The sequence below is a fragment of the Ahaetulla prasina genome, chromosome 7 (assembly GCF_028640845.1).
Source record: "Ahaetulla prasina isolate Xishuangbanna chromosome 7, ASM2864084v1, whole genome shotgun sequence".
NCBI lineage: Eukaryota > Metazoa > Chordata > Lepidosauria > Squamata > Colubridae > Ahaetulla > Ahaetulla prasina.
The window spans coordinates 17,368,601-17,383,632 of NC_080545.1; the positions used below are offsets into that span (position 1 = coordinate 17,368,601).

Sequence of the window (15,032 nt, forward strand, 5' to 3'; positions counted from 1 at the left end):
CGTGGCTCCCGTGGTGACACCTATCCCGCGCAGACTGCACTGGCTACCTGTATGCCCGGTGCGCTTCAAGGTTTTGGTGAACGCCTTTAAAGCGCCCATGGCATAGGGCCGGGCTATTTACGGGACCGCCTACTGCTACCGAATACCTCTCACCGACCCGTGCGCTCTCACAGAGAGGGACTCTCAGGTGCCGCCGGCGCGACAGTGTCGCCTGGCGACGCCCAGGAAGGGCCTTCTGTGGGAGCTCCCACCTCTGGAACGAACTCCCCAGGACTCACAACTTCCGGACCTCCGAACCTTTCGTCGCGAGCTTAAAACTTATTTATTCATTTGCGCAGGACTGGGTTAGTTTTTAAATTTATGGGTGTTTTAATGGGTTTTATTATTTATTCTAAATTTTAATCTCGGCCAATTTAATAAGTTTTTTACTCGTATTTTAATTGTATTTATATTGTAATATTTTGTATTTTTATCTGGCTGTGAACCGCCCTGAGTCCTTCGGGAGAAGGGCGGTATAGAAATTTAAATAATAAATAAATAAATAAATAAATAAAGTGGCAGATAGCAGGGAGATAGTAGAAATTAAATTTCTCTCCGTTTGTCAGAAAGTTCTTTATGCAGCAATGCATAAGTAATTCGAGGATTATTTGTAATTGGCTTCATATTCCACTTCTGGAATCTGAAGCTTATGGAGAACACTAAAAGGAGAAGATTCCAATAAAACCGCCCTGAGTCCTTCGGGAGAAGGGCGGTATAGAAATTTAAATAATAAATAAATAAATAAATAAATAAAGTGGCAGATAGCAGGGAGATAGTAGAAATTAAATTTCTCTCCGTTTGTCAGAAAGTTCTTTATGCAGCAATGCATAAGTAATTCGAGGATTATTTGTAATTGGCTTCATATTCCACTTCTGGAATCTGAAGCTTATGGAGAACACTAAAAGAAGAAGATTCCAATAAAACCGCCCTGAGTCCTCCGGGAGAAGGGCGGTATACAAATTTAAATAATAAATAAATAAAAGAGTTGCTCTGGGAATTATAGCCCTCAATAGAATTACATTAACATGGAGGGAAGCAGGCAATATTAGCAACTGTAAGAGGGATCTAGTTGTCCTAGTAGACCGCTATTTTAGCGGTCGGTCGATCAATATACTGCAGCTGCCCAAAAAACTACTGCAGTCCTATGTTGCAACATCAGGGGAGACATGATAACTGTCTTCCAGTATTTCAGGGGATGTTACAGAGAAGAGGGCATTGACTTATTCTCCAAAGCAGGAAATGGAACTAATAGGTGGAAGATCATTAAAGAGAGATCCAACCTAGAACTAAGGAGAAATTCCCTGACGGTGAGAATAGTTAATCAGTGGAATGGCTTCCCCCTGGAAGTCGTGGGTGGTCCATCACTGGAGATTTTGAGAGAAAGACTGGGCAGCCATTTGTCCAGGATGGCATAGATTCTGCTTGACCGGGATTAGATTAAAAGATCTCCCACGTCCTTTTGAACCCTATCCTCTGTCCCTATTCACTTACTGACATGCAAAGATACAGTGGCATTAAAAAAGCTGATTTACAACCAGTCCTTTGTAGCGTTCATGTGGTCATGTGATTGTGAGTTGGGCACTCAACAACCAGCATGTATTTATGATGGTTGTGGCATCCCAGGGTCATTTGATCATCATTTTTGACCTTCCAGCCAGCTTTCGACAACTGAAGTCAGCGGGGGAAGCCAGATTTATTTAACAACTGTGACAAAAAGGGTCATAAGATCAGGTGCAGTCCCATGGTAACTCACTTAATGACAGCTGAACAATGGAAGTTCTTGTCCTAGTCAAGGTTGCCTGGTAGTCATAGGTAAAGATGTTTTGTGGTTATCAACGAATGATTTTTGTTTTATCTAATAGTGTTATAACTTACGTACTGTGTTTCCTCAAAAATAGGACATGTCCCGAAAATAAGGCCAAGCCTGATTTTTGGAGTGGGCCTAAATAAGGCCCTCCCCCGAAAATAAGCCCCCCTCTCTCACACACACACATGCACGCACACACAGATCCTCACCCCCCCACCTTCCCAAGGCAGCCACATCCCTGCAAACTCCTGCGCCCCCTGCCCCTTTCGCTGCCCGTGGCACCAACCGTAGACCTTGAGCTCCTGCTCCTGCATCATGGTGCCAGCCCGCCCGCTCTCACCCCTGCGCCCAGGCGCTGTGTCTGCTTAGCTCGTGCTACCAAGCACCTGCTACAGCAGTTCCAGCAGATGGGCCGTGGTAGCTCAGGCTGGTAAGAAGCCTGTTATTAGAACACAGCAGCCTGCAATTACTGCAGGTTCAAGCCCGGCCCAAGGTTGACTCAGCCTTCCATCCTTTATAAGGTAGGTAAAATGAGGACCCAGATTGTTGGGGGGGCAATAAGTTGACTTTGTAAAATATACAAATAGAATGAGACTATTGCCTTATACACTGTAAGCCGCCCTGAGTCTTCGGAGAAGGGCGGGATATAAATGTAAATAGAAAGAAATAGAAATAGAAATAGAAGAAGCATCGCTGCCCTGGGGCTTCCTTGGTAGGGTGGCCACTGGTGGCAGAGAGGCCTCCATGCATGGCGGGCAGTTGCAGAGGACTACAACGGCAGGCCTGGCGTGTCCCGCAGCTGGGCGCAGGTCTCGGTGGTGATGGCTGAGGCGTTGCACGTTTTGCTGCTGCTGCCACTGTTGCCTGTGGAGGCCTGGCGGTCCCCTGCGACCAAGCTCAGCCGTGGGCGCAGAGTGTTGGCTATGGCTTGGCCAGCTGAGCGGTATCTGTCAGGGCTGCATTCGGCGCGGCTGCCCAGAGTCTTGCTGCCGGGTACCTGGAAAGAGTAAATTGGACATCTGGGAGGAAGGGAGGGGAGGCAAATGTCCCACAAGGCTCCCTTCCCCAGGAAGAGCTGGCCTGATCGCCATCCAGTCTGGTGACTCCCGAGGCAGAGGGGCTTCACGGGCTTGCCAGCAGCACTTTGGTTAGTCAGTGCTCGGGCGATCGGGGCAGAAAAGAGCAGGGGGGAAGGGGAGGCCTCAGGCCACTGTCACCATAGAGTGGGAAGCACACTCCCAGAGGGGCTGCTGCCCTGGCTGGGATTTGGAAGCCGCAGAGGCAGAGTTTGGGGGAGAGAAAGAAAGACTTCTGCTGCTTCGGCTTTTGGCTCCATGCAAGGAAAGCAGCAGAAGCAGCAGAAGTCTTTCTTTCTCTCCCCCAAACTCTGCCTCTGCAGCTTCCAAATCTCAACCAGGCTAGTGGCTGCTCTGGGAGTGTGCTTCCCACTCTATAGTGACGGCTGGAGCTGGAGCCTGCAGGGAGAGCTGGCCCAGGCCGTGACTTCCGCATGGGTGCTGTTGGTGGGTGCCGGTGGCATTGGCTACGAGCTCAAGGATCTGGTGCTCACCAGCTGAGTCCTGGGAGGCGTACGAGCAAGGGGTATGACAGGCACTCGTGTGGCTTGGTGCCTTCGGGCTGTTCGCATTCTACACACACACACACACCCCACAGGAGGGGAAGGGCTTGATGGCGGTGCGCGAAGGGAGCCTCTCTCTGCCAGATTCCCAGCTGTGAGTGCCCAGGCCACCCGGAGCCTCTGCACCCCCAAAATAATAAGACTCCCGATAATAAGGCCAATCCCTTATTTTGGGGTTCAAAAGAAAATAAGACCCTGTCTTATTTTCGGGGAAACACGGTAGCTTTTTGTAATCATTTATATACTCATGTATGTGTCTTACTATTTCTATTGTCCCTAAATTTTGAATGTTGATAATTATAGAATTACAGTGTAACATCATCTAGGAAAACAAGATTAGGAAAAACTGACCTTAGTACCCGTTGGATGGATGGATATATGTGTGCGTTTGTGTCTGTCATTTTTTTGCTTCTTGGAAATCCATAGGTATTTAGGTTATATTTCTGCATCCTGAAAAAAAAGTTTCTCAAAGTTTACACATGTGTAAAATATATCAGTTATGTTACTTACAGTAAAACTTTTTTTTTTAAAAAAACATAATTTTTAATCGCATTTATGTTTTTGATATTGAAATTCTGTCCTCAGTTGTGCTTTCATAATTATAGTCTTTTTAACTTTAGACAGGAGCTGGTAAGACTTATACAATGGGCACAGGATTTGATGTCAATATAATGGAAGAGGAACAGGGTATTATACCACGAGCTGTAAAACATCTGTACAAATGCATTGAAGAGAAAAGGCGTGCAGCTATTCAGCAAGGGCTTCCACCTCCAGAATTTAAAGTCAATGCTCAGTTCTTAGAGGTAAGTCTTTATAATAGAATATATATTTAAGTATTTGTTTGTAATCATTATCACAGAGTTCCCTGTGGCCATGTGCATAAGGAAATAAATTAGATTATTTTTAATTATTTATAATAAAATACTTTTATTTATCTTAGTTGGGAAAATAGGAAGGGCATTGAAATTTGGTTCATTTTGGGAATCTCTGCATCGTGGAACAGTATAAAATTATACTGCTGTAAACACAAACTACATAGTGTCCAAACTTCCCATTCCAATAAATCATACAAGATTAGTAAAGTATAATTTAAAGTCAAGTAAAACCTTTGCATTATTGATCAGTAAGATTTCTTTCTCTTTTTATATGCCAAAAAAATAAAACAAGATTTGTCTTGTCTTGAACACATGCAATTTTGCAGGGTGTTTCCTTTTTTAAACGCCTCTAAATATAGGGTTCAGAATTGATATGCAGAATGTTCAAATTACAGTTGCCTAAACTTATATAGCTTCAGACATAGGATTCTCACTTTTTTTTTTGTCAAAGTAGCAATTGGATTGTGTGTGTGTGTGTACTGTTATGTATGTATGTATATCTGTACACACAGAAACACAGATAGTATGCATACATTTTGCTGTTGGAAAAAAAACCTAATGCAATTCCAGAAGTTAAGACTGACAATTATATGTCAACCTAATTGAATATGAGTTGGGTATACAGTATTAGTACATATCTGATATTCTTAATTGAAAGCATTGGATTGAAGCTTTTTGGCTCGTTATCTAGGGAAATGTAAAGATATGTGAATGCACAGATTAATGACCTTTTGATTCTTTGATTTTGGTTTATAAATTCTTTGAATTTAAATTGTTGCTACCACATTTTGCAGAGAAAGTGGTAGGTTATTAGCAAAATAAAAACATTTTATTGTATTCCCTTTGGTTTTTGAAACAGATTTGCTGTTGATAATTAAAATGTTTATGATTATTATTAGAATAATGTCTGGAATCCAGAAATAGGATTTGAAAATATTTAAAATAGTAGAAAAAATATTAAGTAAATATAAAAATATTTTTAGAAAAATAAAATCCCATTCGTTTTCAGCATCTTGGAACTAACAGAAAGACTAAAAATAAGTGAGATTTTTAAATAAAAAGATGGTGCAAAGCTATATTAAACAAAAATATATTAAATTCATCCCACTAAATAAGCAGATTGGCATGTTTTATATGACATTATGGATGATACAATTTTTTATTAATGAATAAATTTAAAAGAGGTAAATTTATAATTGTATTTATAAATGCAGTAAGGAAATTCAGAATCTACTTCTTTGTATTTTCTTTCTTTGCTTTTACACTTTTAGCTTTTTTAAAATATCTTTTTCCTTTTTTTAATACTTAGATTGTTTTCTTTCATGGATAGACGAATAATGTCAAATCTGCTAATCTCGACAGATTTTTATTTTGGTTTTTCTTAGTGTCTTTTTATTTTATTATTTACTCTAAATAGCAGTGATCACTTTTAAACAGGTAGTAAAAAGATTGGTTGTTTATTATAATATGGAACCTAAAACTTAAAAATGAACAGATTCAAAAACAAAATTACATTCTCAACCTCCAAAAGGCTAGAACAAAACTACCTTAAAGTGCACTTTTGAGAATAGCGCCTGGGCATAAACATGCCAAGTGCACGAAACTAATAATGGAAATTATTCCTGCCTTACTTCCTACATAAAAGAATTTTGTATGTTGGAAAGAATTCGTAACCTTGGACTGATACTTGGAAAAATGCACCTAGATAAGGGAGCTGAATAATTTAATTAAAATCTGCTGCCTTCTTACTTATTAATATTTCTGTTTCTACCATGAGAGCAGTTTGATGTAGTAGTTAAGGCTCCAGGCTAGAAACCAGGAGACCATGAGCTCTAGTCCTGCATTAGGCACAAAGCTACCTGGGTGATCTTGGGCCAGTCACTCTCCCTCTTCCCTTAAAAGAGGCAATGACAAACAACTTACAAAATCTTGCCAAGAAAACTGCAAGGACTTTTTCAAGCAGTCACCTGAAGGTCCAAAGATTTGAAGGCAATCCCCAAAGATTTACTAGTATACTTTTCCTGTAGTGACAATTTTTTGAAATGTAAGTTATAGTTTGAAGGATTTATTTTTTTATTGTTGCCCTTTATCTTTTCATAAAGAAATGAATTGTGAAGAGTTTGATTATTAGATTACATAGTTTGATATCAAGACCCCTGTCATTGAATTTCAAAGCTTTTCTATTCTTAGTCTTCTTTAACTTAAAGGGGATTTTTTTTGCATAATAATAAGGCTTTGCTGTTGTTTTGAATTAATTCAAATTAAATATAATTATGTAATTCAAATATAAAAAGCAATACCTTTCTTAGGCTAATTTACACTTTACAGAGTAAACTTCTTAGGAGGCGTGTTATGAATGATACGTTTAGTTAGTTAGCTGTTGAATTTTGTTAAACAGCTTTTTAGTCTTAGTAACGTCATTTTCCCCTATTAATTTAGCTTTACAATGAAGAAGTACTGGACCTGTTTGATTCAACACGTGATATTGATTCAAAGAACAAAAAGTCAAATATCAAAATCCATGAAGATTCAGCAGGAGGAATATATACAGTGGGAGTCACAACACGGACCGTGAATGCAGAATCGGAGGTGCCCGTGTGCAAAATAACACTATTTCTTGAAATTAAGTCAGCACACAGGATTGCTTTCATTTTTATTCTTGTGTACTACTAACTTTAGAGTGAGAAGCTATAATTGACTTAAGTCACCAAGGGAGTTTCATAACTTTTAGTCCTAGTCCAACACTTAGTTATACTGGCCAGCAGTCCAAAGCAACCTTAGTAATATTGTGTTTTTAAAGTATTCTACTCTCTTCTGTTTTGGATACGTTAATTAGCTTTTTCCGACTTTGCTCCAGAAGTACCAAACTCAAGTTCTGACATTTCTGCTGCTAGGGAGAAATGCAGAATAAAGTATGATACGATAATAGCTTGCTGTGACAATCTCTTCTGAGCATGTGAGAACTGTTAAGAGATTGTACCCTTATTTGCTTTAGCTCTTTTCTGGTTCCCTGGTTCCCAGGCTATTACTGAAGTTACATTAAATATTCAAAGCACAGTTACAGGGAACAGAGTGTGTGAGAGAGGCACTACTAGGGGACATTGTTAGCATACTTGGAGTTACTATAACAACATAAGGTAGCCTTCTATTCACTGGAAACTGATCTATTTTTGCATGCCTGAGATTTAGCTGAATCCAGTATGTTCTGTGATAACATCTGGGGGGGGGGGAAAGTCTCCTTTATATATCCCTGTTAATTAATTATACGGTTCTGTAGATATCCACTGAGAAGGTAGGAAAGGTTGCATTACTTTTCACTCTGCTGGCACAGACCTTCTGTAAGTTTGGGAATGGGATGGAAGCATGTAAATAGGTTACAACAATTTCTATTACACCATTTCAAGGAGTTATCTAAAGTTTGCTTTAGCACAGGGGTGTCAAACTCGCAGCATAACGGAGGTGTCACATGACGTATCGGGACTTCCCCCCATCTTTTCTAAACCAGACATGGGCATGGCCAGCTTGTGATGCATCTGGCCCGCCAGCCATGAGTTCGACAGCCCTGCTTTAGCAGATTATGGAGGATAGCAATGGTTTGGAAGGATGCACAATTAAAAACATTGTTCCTAAGAATCAGGAAAAATCAATATAAAAATAGTAAGCTTTTAACAATTCCACATTTATAAACTTAATTGGTTCTGATGGGTGCTTATACCTTTAATACGTACCTTGATGAACGTATCTTTTCTTTTATGTACACTGAGAGCATATGCACCAAGACAAATTCCTTGTGTGTCCAATCACACTTGGCCAATAAAAAATTCTATTCTATTCTATTCTATTCTATTCTATTCTATTCTATTCTATTCTATTCTATTCTATTCTATTCTATTAAGAACGTTAATCAGTCACTCTTCCTACCCATTTATACAGATGATGCAGTGCTTGAAGCTGGGGGCTTTATCTCGAACTACTGCCAGTACACAGATGAATGTCCAGAGCTCACGTTCACATGCCATCTTCACTATCCACTTATGCCAGACTCGAGTTTGTCCGCCACTTGATGCTGTAGGTATCTAAGGAAGTGATGTGGTGTCTTTTATTCTAAGAATATCTTTGCATCCAAATTTAATGAATAAGACAGTTATGTGGTGTTTGTAATGTCTTTGGCTTTCAGAGGTCATTACGTGAATTTAGTATACTGCAGTGGTGAAATCCAGATTTTTTTACTACCGGTTCTGTGGGTGTGGCTTGGTGGGCGTGGCACTGGGAAGGATACTGCAAAATTACTGCAATGCTCTCTACATGGGGCTCCCCTTGAAGAGCACCGGGAGACTTCAACTGCTACAGAATGCGGCTGCGCGGGGGATAGAGGGAGCGTCTTGGAGCTTCCATATAACACCTCTCCTACGCAAGCTGCACTGGTTGCTGGTGGTCTTCCGCGTGCAATTCAAGGTATTGGTGATCACCTTTAAAGCGCTCCATGGCATAGGACCAGCTTACTTAAGGGACCGCCTACTGCCGCCAATAGCCTCCCATCGACCTGTGCACTCCCACAGGGAGGGTCTCCTCGGGGTGCCGTCAGCTAAACAATGTTGGCTGGCGGCCCCCAGGGGAAGAGCCTTCTCTGTTGGGGCACCTACCCTATGGAACGAACTGCCTCTGGGGCTACGCCTTCTTCCCGACCTCCAGGCCTTTAAGCGTGAGCTCAAGACTTTTTTTTTTTTTTAATTGAAAAAGTTTTAAGAAACAAAAACATTTCCCCCCCTTTTTCCCCCCCAAAGACTTTTTTGTTTCAACGAGCAGGGTTGGCCTAAGAGTAATTTTTAATTGAGTGGTTTTATTTCTTGTTATTTTAATATTCGGCCTTATGGTTTCAGATTTTTAAATTTCAAATATTGTGTTTTAATTTTTGTATATGTCTTTTTAACTTGGCTGTAAACCGCCCTGAGTCTTCGGAGAAGGGTGGTATAGAAATGTAAATAATAAATAAATAAAATAAATAAATAAAATCTCCATTCCCTCCCTACTCCTAGGGGAAGGATATTGCAAAATTTCCATTCCCACCCGACTCTAGGGAACTCTAGGGACTCTAGGGAAGGATACTGCAAAATCCCCATTCCCATCCCACTCTGGGGACAGCCAGAGGTGGTATTTGCCGGTTCTCTGAACTTCTCAAAATTTCTGCTATCGGTTCTCCAGAACCTGCTGGATTTCACCCCTAGTATGACTGGGAATATCTTTCAGCTGTATACATCTTATAGCATATATTTAATAAGAACATGCCTGAAATTATTTTATTTATTAAACTTCCCATCTCGTACAGAAGTGACTCTACCTTACAATAATAAAAAAAAAACCCAAGATGAAACATTTTATTTCTTTTCTTCCAATCAAGGGCAGTTCACATGTAGCAAATCACTGTGCCCAGTTACAAAAAAGATGCTGAGATTCTAGAAAGTGTGTAGAGAAGAGCAAAAAGGGAACTCTCTGAGGGAGATGGAAGGTTTAGAACTAGGAAATATAAATAAATATAAATAAAGTGAAACAAAGATAATAGGGTCTAGAATTTAAACTGTGTGATGAATGGTTAAGGGAACTAGGTATGTCTTTCCAGTACTTGAGGAGTGGTGACAGGAGTGGATTGACCTGTTCTTCAAAGCACCTGAGGGCAGGACAAGAAGCAGTGGGTGGAAGTTTGTTAAAGAGAGATCCAACCTGGAATTAAGGAGAAATTTCCCGACAGTGAGAATAATTAATCAATGGAACAGCTTGTCTCTTGGAGTTGTGGCTGCTCCATCGTTGGAGGTTTTCAAGAATAGACTGAACAACCATTGTCCAGAATGGTATAAGGTCACCTGCCTTGAGTAAGGGTTAGATTAGAAGACTCCAAATATTTCCGCCCTATCATACTACAATCATATCTCTTAACAAAGCCCATATATAGGTAATATGAAGTATTCCAAAAGCAGTTTTTCAGCTGCTTTTTGTCTTTCGTTATCTTAAAGATTATCACAAATATAGCCAAATGCAGAAATAAAACCATATGTGATTTAAAAAAAAACAATGTTTACTTATGTGATCTCTCTTGGTATTTTGTGCAGCGTGGTTTTCCTATAATTTGATATAATTCTTTTTTCCCACAATATAATTTTTTTTTGTTTCTGTTGCTTACTGTAGGACAATGTGACAGACAACAGAATAATAATGGAGTCCTCTCAGATGAATGAGTTTGAAACTCTTACTGCTAAGTTTCATTTTGTGGATCTGGCAGGATCAGAACGATTAAAACGTACAGGGGCAACTGGAGAACGAGCTAAAGAAGGCATATCTATCAATTGTGGACTTGTAAGTTTAAATTCCTGTTCTACCTTGTCAGTAATCACAATTATATATGGTGATGCAGAAATCTTTAATATAGAGGATGAGCCTTTTTTTGTTAAAGTCACCTAGCTGGCTTTCATGCCTAAGGCAGGTGTTGTGGCCTGTTGGCCGCCGGCCCCTGCAGCAGCCGAATCAGATGAGGAGGTGTGGGAGTCAGAATCAACATCAAGGCAACCTGAGAGCTTCGAAGGGGAAAAGGGAATGGAGCTGTCAGAGAGAGAGAGGCAGAGGCGGAGTTTAGCCCTTAGATGGTGTCAACAGCCCCCAGGTCTGGAGGTGACTGATGAGGAAGAGGCGGAACAGTTGGGCCCATGACATGTGGCTGCGCAGAGGAGAGGAGAGCAGTGGAAATCTGTGGGCTGATTCTTGGGCTGGAAGAGCCACTGCTGCTAGCGAAGCCCCACCCTAAGTCTAGGGATAAAAGGCAGGGGGTGGAGATAAATAGGTGTGGCAGACAACTATTAATCTCCATGCCGAACAGACTTGTTAACCTGTGTTGGGAGAGAAACTTTTTGCCGGAGCTGCTGGCGCTCCTAATAAAGGAATCATTTACAGAGGACTTGTCGTGTTTGGGGAGCTGGGTCAGAACCGCAGGTCTAGAACTGAGAGCCATGATGGTGCAGTGGTTAGAATGTGGTATTGCAGGCTAACTCACTGCCAGAGTTTGATTCTCACCAGCTCAAGGTTGACTCAGCCTTCCATCCTTCTGGTAAAATGAGGACCCAGATTGTTGGGGGCAATATGCTGATTCTGTAAACCACTTAGAGAGGGCTTGTAAAGCACTCTGAAGAGGTATATATAGATCTAAGTGCTATTACTATTTCCTACTCCAAAAAAACCCTGAAGCATTTCATTGAAGGACATTGTCAATTTGTCATGCAGACTTTCTCCTTTAAAAGTCTGTAAACAGAATGCAGTATCAGCTGAAACTTGAGGTATTCAACTCACGGAAAGCTTCCTGCCTATAAAAAAATAGACTCCCCTGAAATTTGCAGAGCTGTTGTGTATGGGAAGAGATATTTTCCTCACAGATTGTGCCACAGAACTCTTGAGCTATTTGATTTTTGGCAGTGATGTTTTGATTTCATTTGTGCTTACATATGTTTGTGAAGGGTTTTGTGTTTTGTTTTGTTTTTTGACCAATGAGATTTTTTTTATATTTTTAGCTGGCATTGGGCAACGTAATAAGTGCACTGGGAGATAAGAGCAAGAAGGTGACTCATGTACCATACAGAGATTCAAAATTAACACGACTATTGCAAGATTCTCTTGGAGGGAATAGGTATGACCAAGTATTTAATTAAATAAATCTTGTTTGAAAGGAAGAATGAAAAACTTTTGATTGACTTGCTGTTGCTTTGACTAATAAGCACGAATGGATAGATGTTGTATATCTACATTTAAATATTTTTTTGTACTTTAAAGAAATGTAAAATGATAAATTGCAGAATTCTTTTTATGATCTTGTAAATCATATATTGTATAGCTATTTTAAGAATGAGCAGAAATAAAACTGGGTTTATAGAATACAAATAAATTATTTTCTTTTTTAAAAAATTACATCTTCCAATGAACATAGAATAATAGAATTGGAAGGGACCTTGGAGGTCTTTTACTCTAACACCGTGCTCAAGCAGGGGACCCTATTCCATTTCAGACCAATGATTGTCCAGTGTCTTTTTGAAAGCTTCCAGTGATGGAGCATCCACAACTTCTATAACACAACCAAGCTATTCCGTTGGTTGATTGATCTCACCATTATGGATATTCCCTTTAGTTCTAGGTTCCTTCTCTCCTTGGTTAATTTCCATCCATTGTTTCTTATCTTACCTTTGGTGCTTTAGTAAATAGGTTGACCCCCTTGTCTTTGTAGGAGCCCCTCAAACATTGGAACATTGTTATTATGTCTTCCCAGTCTTTCTTTTTATTAGACGAGATGTACCCAATTCCTGTAACTGTTCTTTGTATGTTTTAGCCTCCAGCCCCTTAATCATTCTTGTTGCTCTTCTTTGCACACTCTTTTTTCAGAATCTCAATGTCTTTTTTATATTGTGTGACCAGAACTAGATGCAGTATTCCAAGTGTGGTCTTACCAAGGCTTTGTGAAGCGGTACTAGAACTTCATGTCATCTTGATTCTGTCTTTTTGTTAATGCAGCCTAGGATTGCATTATTTTTTTAGTTGCTGCTGCACACTGTTGGTTCATATTTAAGTGATTGTCCACTAGGACTTCAAGATCCCTCTCAGTTACTGGCATTAAGCCAAGTTTCACCTAGTCTGTACCTATAGAGTTGGGCTTTCTTACCTAAGTGTAAAATCTTACTTTTATCTACACTGAATTTCATTTTGTTAATAGGGCCTACTCTTCAAGTCTGTCAGGATCTTTTTGGATCTTGAGCTTGTCTTCTGGGGTGTTGACTATTCCTACCAGGTTAGTGTGGTCTGCAAATTTAATGAGTTCCCTTTCAATTCCCTCTAAATCATTCATGAAGTTATTGAAGAATACTGTGCCTAAACAGAACCTTTGGGTATGCACTTATTTCTTATATCTTATTACGTTCAAAGACTTAGCTTTCCTAACTTCATCTTTGCAGGTTTGGGCTATTTGTTGATATTCCGTCCCTCTTTCCATTTTTTGTACTTATTTTTTCTCTCTCAGTTGGACTGAGAGTTCTTTATGCAATCATCCTGTTTTTTTCTTGTTTTTCTTTTTTTAGTGATATTAAACTGCAGTGGGCTTTTATAATCATATTTTGCAGTTTCCCAAGCTTCTTGAGTCGATTTCCTTCATTGAATCCTACCCAAGCTCTCTCTGAGTTTGTTAAAATCAGCTTTTTTAAATTCTAAAAAAGAGACAAAATAATATTGATTAGGTTCCGTTTAAGATTTCAAGTGGTGTTTTTCCTTTGAAGAAGGAAAGAAACCCAGATGAAGAAAACTACCTAGATTTACAATGATTGGATGGAATTTATGTTATAACTTTTATGTTATGTTAGTATGTTATAAATACCTTTGCATTTTTATTTAAGAGAGGGCAGAGGTAGATAGATGGGCAGATGCCTAATGTTTAATTCCATTACATTTGTAAACTAAAGTAGCACCAGAAAGACATTGAGATTTCTCTGTCTCGATCTCTTACAACACCTTGTTTTCTATTACTGAGTTCAGCCATCCCACTTTTTCTTTCAGCCAATGGGGAAAAAATCCCTTCTAATCATTCTCCTGATTTTATTTTTTTAGTGTTATAATAGCAAGAGGAAACGTAAGATAGAAAAATAAATAGCTTGAGTCATATTGTGGTGCTAAAGACACAAGATATTAATTTTCACATATAATTATTAATGTGAATTTTCAGTAATTAGTAATCTGCATTTAAATTGACATTTAATAATTACAGGTTATCACATGCAAAATCATCTCACCATTGGTTATTTGATTTTAATATAATAATGATCCCTCTGCTGCTCAACAGCAGTCAACATGTAGTCTTCAATGGAACTACATCCACATGGAGGGAAACATGCAGAGGGTACCTGAAGATTCTGTTTTGGGCCCAGTACTCTTCAACATCTTCATAAATGAGCTAGATGAGGGGATAGAAGGAGAACTCGTCAGATTTGCAGCTGACATCAAGCTGTGGGGAATAGCCAACACTTTAGAAGATACACTCAAGATTCAGAAGGATCTTGGCAGACTTGAAGATTGGGTGGGTCCCATCCAACAAAATGCAATTCAGTGGTGAGAAACGTAAGGCTTTACACATAGGCGGGAAAAACCAAATTTACAGGTATAAAATATGTGGTACCTGCTCAACAGTAGCAACAGTCAGAGAGATCTAGGCATCCTAGTGAATGGCCATTTAAGTATGAGCCAGCACTGTGTTGCTGCTGTGAAAATAATGCAATGTTGCTTCAATAGTTTCAAGATCATGGGATTATGCTGCACTGGTGAGACCACACTTGGAATACCACAGTTCTGGTCACCACAATACCAAAAGCATATTAAGACCCTAGAAAGAGTGTAGAGAAGAGCAACAAGTGTGATAAGGGATCTGGAGGTTAAACTGTACGATGAACCATTGAGGGAACTAGGTATGTCTCGTCTAACAAAGAGAAGGACTAGAGGGACAGGATAACTCTCTTCCAGTACTTGAGGGGCTGTCATAGATAAGACAGGGTTGATCTATTCTCTAAAGAATACCAGTCCAAGGCCCGTTGGAAACCAGGCCGCACAAGCAGCAGGCAAGCACACAAAGCTTTATTTGTGTTATGTGCAGGATTAGGCAGCA

General features: G+C 39.8%; 1 protein-coding gene across 6 annotated transcripts in view; it reads left to right on the top strand.

Moving 5' to 3' along the window:
• The window catches only part of KIF21A (kinesin family member 21A), a 103,020-nt gene that overhangs the window by 27,917 nt on the left and 60,071 nt on the right, over positions 1-15,032 (top strand). For all 6 annotated transcript variants that reach the window (XM_058191955.1, XM_058191951.1, XM_058191954.1 and 3 more), the window contains exons 3-7: positions 4,106-4,288; positions 6,800-6,949; positions 8,294-8,428; positions 10,541-10,708; positions 11,911-12,026. In XM_058191955.1, coding sequence (XP_058047938.1) covers positions 4,106-4,288; positions 6,800-6,949; positions 8,294-8,428; positions 10,541-10,708; positions 11,911-12,026 — 752 coding nt within the window. The remainder of the gene's footprint in view (positions 1-4,105; positions 4,289-6,799; positions 6,950-8,293; positions 8,429-10,540; positions 10,709-11,910; positions 12,027-15,032) is intronic.